Consider the following 9,473-nt stretch of genomic DNA (forward strand, 5'->3'; position numbering starts at 1 on the left):
TGATAGATAGATATTAGATAGATGATAGATAGATGATTGATTGATAGATAGATAGATAGATAGATAGATAGATAGCTAAATAGATAAGAGATAGATAGATAAGAGATTGATAGATGATTGATAGATAGATAGATAGATAACAGATAGATGATAGATAGATAGATAGATATGAGATTAGATAGATAGATAGATAGATAGATAGATAGATATGAGATAGATAGATAGATAGATAGATAGATATTAAAAAGATAGGAGATAAATAAATAAATAGATGGATAGATAGATAGATATGAGATAGATGGATGATAGATAGATAGATAGATAGATAGATAGATAGATAGATAGATAGATAGATAGGAGATAGATGGATAATAGATAAGAGATAGATAGATAGATAGATAGATATGAGATAGATGGATATTAGATAGATGATAGATAGATATGAGATAAATAGATAGATATGATATAGACAGACACACTGCCAGCCACCAGGAAGCCCCGGGGTGCTGCGGGGGACGCTGTCTCTCCGGTATAACACCCTCTCACTTCCTGTATTACAGCTCACATATTTACACAATGCTCTATGTGAAGTGCCTGCTATCAGTACGCCCAGTCACCTGCGCCCTGCCATTCACCTTGAGCATGGGACCTTCTCCCGTATCCCCTGCCCCGCTCCTGCTGCTGCCCTTACACTACAGCTCCCAGCGCAGGGATGATGAGAGCTGTAGTACAGCCCGTCTGATCGCACTCACCGCTGTCCTGGACCTTCGGGGCTAGCTGCCGGACCAGAACCTGGATCTTGTCCCATTGGCATTCAGCCCTGCAGCGGTCGATCTCTGCCTCCAGCTTCAGGTGGGACTGGGAATGCCGGGAAGCCATGTCCTGTCATTACAGTGTGGGAATCCCGGGGAGCTCAGTGGTGACAGCCCTGCCGTCCTGCTCTCAGCCTGCGGCTGCAGCCACAGCCCACCGCCTCCACAGCGTGCGCTCATTGGCCGCGAACATGGTGAGCCGAGCGCTGATTGGTCAGCCGTTATTTCCTTAGCCAGACACCTTGTAGTTGTATAGTGCGGCTGATCTGTATCACCGAGCAGAGAGCAGCGTGCAAGAGCAGCACGTGTAATACTGTATGTGTGCAAGAGCATAATGCTATATGTGCAAGAGTATAATACTGTATGTGCAAGAGTATAATACTGTATGTGCAAGAGCAGCACGTGTAATACTGTATGTGCAAGAACATAATGCTATATGTGCAAGAGTATAATACTGTATGTGCAAGAGCATAATGCTATATGTGCAAGAGTATAATACTGTATGTGCAAGAGCATCACATGTGCATAATACTGTATGTGCAAGAGCAGCACGTGTAATACTGTATGTGCAAGAGCATAATACTGTATGTGCAAGAGCATAATGCTATATGTGCAAGAGTATAATACTGTATGTGCAAGAGCAGCACGTGTAATACTGTATGTGCAAGAACATAATGCTATATGTGCAAGGGTATAATACTGTATGTGCAAGAGCATAATGCTATATGTGCAAGAGTATAATACTGTATGTGCAAGAGCATCACATGTGCATAATACTGTATGTGCAAGAGCATAATGCTATATGTGCAAGAGTATAATACTGTATGTGCAAGAGCAGCACGTGTAATACTGTATGTGCAAGAGTATAATACTGTATGTGCAAGAGAATAATGCTATATGTGCAAGAGTATAATACTGTATGTGCAAGAGCAGCACATGTGTATAATATTGTATGTGCAAGAGTATAATACTGTATGTGCAAGAGGATAATACTGTATGTGCAAGAGCAGCACATCTGTGTAATACTGTATGTGCAAGAGTATAATACTGTATGTGCAAGAGCATCACATGTGTATAATATTGTATGTGCAAGAGTATAATACTGTATGTGCAAGAGCAGCACGTGTAATACTGTATGTGCAAGAGTAGCACATGTGTATAATATTGTATGTGCAAGAGTATAATACTGTATGTGCAAGAGCAGCACATCTGTGTAATACTGTATGTGCAAGAGTATAATGCTATATGTGCAAGAGCAGCACATCTGTGTAATACTGTATGTGCAAGAGTATAATACTGTATGTGCAAGAGCAGCACATCTGTGTAATACTGTATGTGCAAGAGTATAATGCTATATGTGCAAGAGTATAATACTGTATGTGCAAGAGCAGCACGTGTAATACTGTATGTGCAAGAGCATAATGCTATATGTGCAAGAGTATAATACTGTATGTGCAAGAGCAGCACGTGTAATACTGTATGTGCAAGAGCATAATGCTGTATGTGCAAGAGTATAATACTGTATGTGCAAGAGAATAATGCTATATGTGCAAGAGTATAATACTGTATGTGCAAGAGCAGCACATGTGTATAATATTGTATGTGCAAGAGTATAATACTGTATGTGCAAGAGGATAATACTGTATGTGCAAGAGCAGCACATCTGTGTAATACTGTATGTGCAAGAGTATAATACTGTATGTGCAAGAGCATCACATGTGTATAATATTGTATGTGCAAGAGTATAATACTGTATGTGCAAGAGCAGCACGTGTAATACTGTATGTGCAAGAGTAGCACATGTGTATAATATTGTATGTGCAAGAGTATAATACTGTATGTGCAAGAGCAGCACATCTGTGTAATACTGTATGTGCAAGAGTATAATGCTATATGTGCAAGAGCAGCACATCTGTGTAATACTGTATGTGCAAGAGTATAATACTGTATGTGCAAGAGCAGCACATCTGTGTAATACTGTATGTGCAAGAGTATAATGCTATATGTGCAAGAGTATAATACTGTATGTGCAAGAGCAGCACGTGTAATACTGTATGTGCAAGAGCATAATGCTATATGTGCAAGAGTATAATACTGTATGTGCAAGAGCAGCACGTGTAATACTGTATGTGCAAGAGTAGCACATGTGTATAATATTGTATGTGCAAGAGTATAATACTGTATGTGCAAGAGCAGCACATCTGTGTAATACTGTATGTGCAAGAGTATAATGCTATATGTGCAAGAGCAGCACATCTGTGTAATACTGTATGTGCAAGAGTATAATACTGTATGTGCAAGAGCAGCACATCTGTGTAATACTGTATGTGCAAGAGTATAATGCTATATGTGCAAGAGTATAATACTGTATGTGCAAGAGCAGCACGTGTAATACTGTATGTGCAAGAGCATAATGCTATATGTGCAAGAGTATAATACTGTATGTGCAAGAGCAGCACGTGTAATACTGTATGTGCAAGAGCATAATGCTATATGTGCAAGAGTATAATACTGTATGTGCAAGAGCAGCACATGTGTGTAATACTGTATGTGCAAGAGTATAATACTGTATGTGCAAGAGCAGCACATGTGTGTAATACTGTGTGTGCAAGAGTATAATACTGTATGTGCAAGAGCAGCACATCTGTGTAATACTGTATGTGCAAGAGTATAATACTGTATGTGCAAGAGCAGCACTTGTGTATAATACTGTATGTGCAAGAGTATAATACTGTATGTACAAGAGCAGCACGTGTAATACTGTATGTGCAAGAGTATAATGCTATATGTGCAAGAGTATAATACTGTATGTGCAAGAGCAGCACGTGTAATACTGTATGTGCAAGAGCATAATGCTATATGTGCAAGAGTATAATACTGTATGTGCAAGAGCAGCACATCTGTGTAATACTGTATGTGCAAGAGCATAATGCTATATGTGCAAGAGTATAATACTGTATGTGCAAGAGTGTAATACTGTATGTGCAAGAGCAGCACGTGTAATACTGTATGTGCAAGAGCAGCACGTGTAATACTGTATGTGCAAGAGCATAATGCTATATGTGCAAGAGTATAATACTGAATGTGCAAGAGTATAATACTGTATGTGCAAGAGCAGCACGTGTAATACTGTATGTGCAAGAGCATAATGCTATATGTGCAAGAGTATAATACTATATGTGCAAGAGTATAATACTGTATGTACAAGAGCAGCACGTGTATAATATTGTATGTGCAAGAGCAGCACATATGTGTAATACTGTATGTGCAAGAGCGGCACGTGTAATACTGTGTGTGCAAGAGCAGCACATCTGTGTAATACTGTATGTGCAAGAGTATAATACTGTGTGTGCAAGAGCAGCACATCTGTGTAATACTGTATGTGCAAGAGTATAATACTGTATGTGCAAGAGCAGCACGTGTAATACTGTATGTGCAAGAGCATAATGCTATATGTGCAAGAGTATAATACTGAATGTGCAAGAGTATAATACTGTATGTACAAGAGCAGCACATGTGTATAATATTGTATGTGCAAGAGTATAATACTATATGTGCAAGAGCAGCACATGTGTATAATATTGTATGTGCAAGAGTATAATGCTATATGTGCAAGAGCAGCACGTGTATAATACTGTATGTGCAAGAGTAGCACATGTGTGTAATACTGTATGTGCAAGAGTATAATACTGTATGTACAAGAGCAGCACATTTATAATACTGTATGTGCAATAGTATAATGCTATATGTGCAAGAGCAGCACGTGTATAATACTGTATGTGCAAGAGCAGCACATGTGTATAATATTGTATGTGTAAGAGTATAATGCTATATGTGCAAGAGCAGCACGTGTATAATACTGTATGTGCAAGAGTAGCACATGTGTGTAATACTGTATGTGCAAGAGTATAATACTGTATGTACAAGAGCAGCACGTGTATAATACTGTATGTGCAAGAGCATAATGCTATATGTGCAAGAGCAGCACGTGTATAATACTGTATGTGCAAGAGCAGCACGTGTAATACTGTATGTGCAAGAGCATAATACTGTATTTGCAAGAGTATAATACTGTATGTGCAAGAGCAGCACGTGTAATACTGTATGTGCAAGAGCATAATGCTATATGTGCAACAGTATAATACTGTATGTGCAAGAGCAGCACGTGTAATACTGTATGTGCAAGAGCATAATGCTATATGTGCAAGAGTATAATACTGTATGTGCAAGAGCAGCACATCTGTGTAATACTGTATGTGCAAGAGCATAATGCTATATGTGCAAGAGTATAATACTGTATGTGCAAGAGCAGCACGTGTAATACTGTATGTGCAAGAGCATAATGCTATATGTGCAAGAGTATAATACTATATGTGCAAGAGTATAATACTGTATGTACAAGAGCAGCACGTGTATAATATTGTATGTGCAAGAGCAGCACATATGTGTAATACTGTATGTGCAAGAGCGGCACGTGTAATACTGTGTGTGCAAGAGCAGCACATCTGTGTAATACTGTATGTGCAAGAGTATAATACTGTATGTGCAAGAGCAGCACATCTGTGTAATACTGTATGTGCAAGAGTATAATACTGTATGTGCAAGAGCAGCACATGTGTGTAATACTGTATGTGCAAGAGTATAATACTGTATGTGCAAGAGCATAATGCTATATGTGCAAGAGTATAATACTGTATGTGCAAGAGTAGCACGTGTAATACTGTATGTGCAAGAGTATAATACTATATGTTCAAGAGTATAATACTGTATGTACAAGAGCAGCACGTGTATAATATTATATGTGCAAGAGCAGCACATATGTGTAATACTGTATGTGCAAGATCGGCACGTGTAATACTGTGTGTGCCAGAGCAGCACATCTGTGTAATACTGTATGTGCAAGAGTATAATACTGTATGTGCAAGAGCAGCACATCTGTGTAATACTGTATGTGCAAGAGTATAATACTGTATGTGCAAGAGCAGCACGTGTAATACTGTATGTGCAAGAGAAGCACATCTGTGTAATACTGTATGTGCAAGAGCAGCACATGTGTATAATATTGTATGTGCAAGAGTATAATACTGTATGTGCAAGAGCAGCACATGTGTATAATATTGTATGTGCAAGAGCAAAACGTGTTTAATATTGTATGTGCAAGAGTATAATACTATATGTGCAAGAGCAGCACATGTGTATAATACTGTATGTGCAAGAGTAGCACATGTGTGTAATACTGTATGTGCAAGAGTATAATACTGTATGTACAAGAGCAGCACGTGTATAATACTGTATGTGCAAGAGCATAATGCTATATGTGCAAGAGCAGCACGTGTATAATACTGTATGTGCAAGAGTAGCACATGTGTGTAATACTGTATGTGCAAGAGTATAATACTGTATGTACAAGAGCAGCACGTGTATAATACTGTATGTGCAAGAGCATAATACTGTATGTGCAAGATCAGCACATGTGTGTAATACTGTATGTGCACGACTATAATACTGTATGTGCAAGAGCAGCACATGTGTATAATACTGTATGTGCAAGAGCAGCACATGTGTGTAATACTGTGTGTGCAAGAGTATAATACTGTATGTGCAAGAGCAGCACATCTGTGTAATACTGTATGTGCAAGAGTACAATACTGTAAGTGCAAGAGCAGCACATGTGTAATACTGTATGTGCAGGAGTACAATACTGCCTCAAGTGTAAGCTCTCCCTACGATCTGAAGGTTGCAAGTTCAATCCCTGCATGAGTCAGGTAGCCGGCTCAAGGTTGACTCAGCCTTCCATCCTTCCGATGTCGGTAAAATGAGAACCCAGCTTGGTGGGGGGTAATAAGTAATAATTACCTGAAAGCGCTGCGGAATAAGTTGGCGCTATACAAATACCAAGATTTATTTTATTTTTTTATTTACTGTATGTGCAAGAGTATAATACTGTATGTGCAAGAGCAGCACATGTGTGTAATACTGTATGTGCAAGAGTATAATACTGTATGTGCAAGAGCAGCACACGTGTGTAATACTGTATGTGCAAGAGTATAATACTGTATGTCCAAGAGCAGCACATGAGTGTAAGGCCTTAGTCAGACGGGCGTTTTTTCGCGCGATTTGCGGATTGCATGACGGATGCGCATCCGCAAATCGCGTGACCGGTGCCCGAAAATCTGCTCCTAGCCGCGTTTCATTAGAAACGGGCCGGAGCTGTCCAGCGCATTGCATTCAATGGAGCCGGCAATACAGCTGGCTCCATTGAAAGCAATGCGCTGCGGGCGAGTGTGGGATGAATTGTCGGGAAGGGCTTAAATATATAAGCCCTTCCCTGCAATTCATCCAGAAAAGTGTTAAAATAAAAAATATATATATACTTACCTGCTCCCGGCAGCCGGAGTTCCGTGCCGGCTGAGCCAATCAGGGGGCAGGTCTGACTCACACCCCCTTCACACCCACTGCAGGCCGGCCGCACGGAACTCCGGCTGCCGGGAGCAGGTGAGTATATATATATTTTTTATTTTAACACATTTTAGGATGAATTGCAGGGAAGGGTTTATATATTTAAGCCCTTCCCGACAATTCACCCCGCGCACGCCAGCAGCCCATTGCTTTCAATGGAGCGGCTGTATTGCCGGCTCCATTGAATTCAATGGGCAAACATCGTTCTTCTCTGCCACAGCTGTTACAGCTGTGGCAGAGAAGAATGATTTGTCTTCTATATGTTCCCAATGGGGTCGGCGCTGCTGCCGCCGGCCCCATTGGGCGCATATAGTGAAGAGAACAGGAATCGCAGATCGCAGATAGGTGCGATCTGCGATTTCTGTTCTATAATTTATTGGACGAGCGCATAAAAAGCGCTCATGTGTCCGATACCATTGCAAAGCAATGGTTTTATAAAATCGCCGGACGCATGCGCATGCGCAAATCGCGGCAAAAAACGCCCGTCTGACTAAGGCCTAATACTGTATGTGCAAGACTATAATACTGTATGTGCAAGAGCAGCACTTGTGTATAATACTGTATGTGCAAGAGTAGCACATGTGTATAATACTGTATGTGCAAGAGTATAATACTGTATGTGCAAGAGCAGCACATGTGTAAATTACTGTATGTGCAAGAGCAGCACATGTGTATAATACTGTATGTGCAAGAGCAGCACATGTGTGTAATACTGTATGTGCAAGAGTATAATACTGTAAGTGCAAGACTATAATACTATATGTACAGGAGAAGCACATGTGTATAATACTGTATGTGCAAGCGTATATATAACACTGTATGTGCAAGATTAGCACATGTGTGTAATACTGTATGTGCAAGAGCAGCACATGTCTGTAATACTGTATGTGCAAGAGTAGCACATGTGTATAATACTGTATGTGCAAGAGCAGCACATGTGTGTAATACTGTATATGCAAAAGTACACATTGCAGTTTGTATTGTTTGTCAATAAATATTCACTTTCTAGAAGTACTGGAGTCTCTATTTATTGACTAAAGAGACATAAGTCCTTCCTAGATGTAATGCTTTCTACATATTTCTCTTAATTTGGTGCTGTGGTGTACTTGGGCACCCTGAGCGCAGGAGTCTTTTTCTTGTCACTACCAGTTTCTACGTGTACATGTGCAACAGGAACACATGTGTATGTGTGCAACATGAGCAAATGTGTATGATATGTGCAATAGGAGTACATGTGTATAACATGTGCAAGAGGAACACGTGTGTATAATATGTGCAAGAGCAGGACATGTGTAATATCTGCAAGAACAAGGCATCTGCATACATGCCAAAATGGTACATGTATATAATATGTACAAGAAGGGCAGCATATGTATAATGTGTGCAAGAAGAGCACATCTGTATAACGGTGTACAATGTGTACAAGAGCAACACATTCATAATATGTACAAGAGGAACAAATGTGTGGAATATTTACAAGAGCAGACCATGCATATAATATGTGCAAGAGGAGCACATGTGTGTAATATGTGAAGAGGAGCAGATATAGATAGATATGAGATAGATAAGTAGATAGATATAAGATAGACAGATAGATATGAGATAGATAAAAAGATATGTGATAGATAGATAGGTGATAGATATGAAATAGATATGAAACAGATAAGAGATAGACAGATATGAAATAGATAGATAGATAGATAGATACGATAGTTAGACATGAGATAGATATGAGATAGATAGATATGAGATAGATAGATAGATAGATATGAGATGGATAGATAGATATGAGATAGATAGATAGATAGATGGATAGATAGATATGAGATAGATAGATAGATAGATAGATAGATAGATAGATAGATAGATAGATAGATAGATAGATATGAGATAGATAGATATGAGATAGATAGATATGAGATAGATAGATAGATAGATAGATGGATAGATATGGGATAGATAGATGGATAGATAGATATGAGATAGATAGACATGACATAAGATACATAGATAGATATGAGATAGATAGAGATATACATCTGTGTTCTGTGTGATATCTATGTGCTTTTTCACGGCGATATAGCGATTTTGTGTCGCTACAAAGTCGCATGTGGTGCTACAAGTTTAGAATATATAGGATATACGCGACCAAAACCGGTGACCGAATTTATACGTTACTATCGGAGCTGCAAAAAAAGGTAG

The 9,473-nt window shown here is 39.3% G+C and overlaps 1 protein-coding gene across 3 annotated transcripts in view; it reads right to left on the bottom strand.

Annotated features, from left to right (window-relative positions):
* TTC7A (tetratricopeptide repeat domain 7A) overlaps nucleotides 1-964 on the bottom strand; it is a 436,415-nt gene extending 435,451 nt beyond the window's left edge. For 2 of the 3 annotated variants that reach the window (XM_066595533.1, XM_066595532.1), the window contains exon 1: nucleotides 753-964. In XM_066595533.1, coding sequence (XP_066451630.1) covers nucleotides 753-879 — 127 coding nt within the window. In that variant the 5' untranslated portion in view covers nucleotides 880-964. The remainder of the gene's footprint in view (nucleotides 1-752) is intronic. The other variant, XM_066595534.1, reaches the window with a different exon arrangement.
* Nucleotides 965-9,473: the final 8,509 nt, after the last annotated feature.

The sequence above is a fragment of the Eleutherodactylus coqui genome, chromosome 3 (assembly GCF_035609145.1).
Source record: "Eleutherodactylus coqui strain aEleCoq1 chromosome 3, aEleCoq1.hap1, whole genome shotgun sequence".
Classification (NCBI taxonomy): domain Eukaryota; kingdom Metazoa; phylum Chordata; class Amphibia; order Anura; family Eleutherodactylidae; genus Eleutherodactylus; species Eleutherodactylus coqui.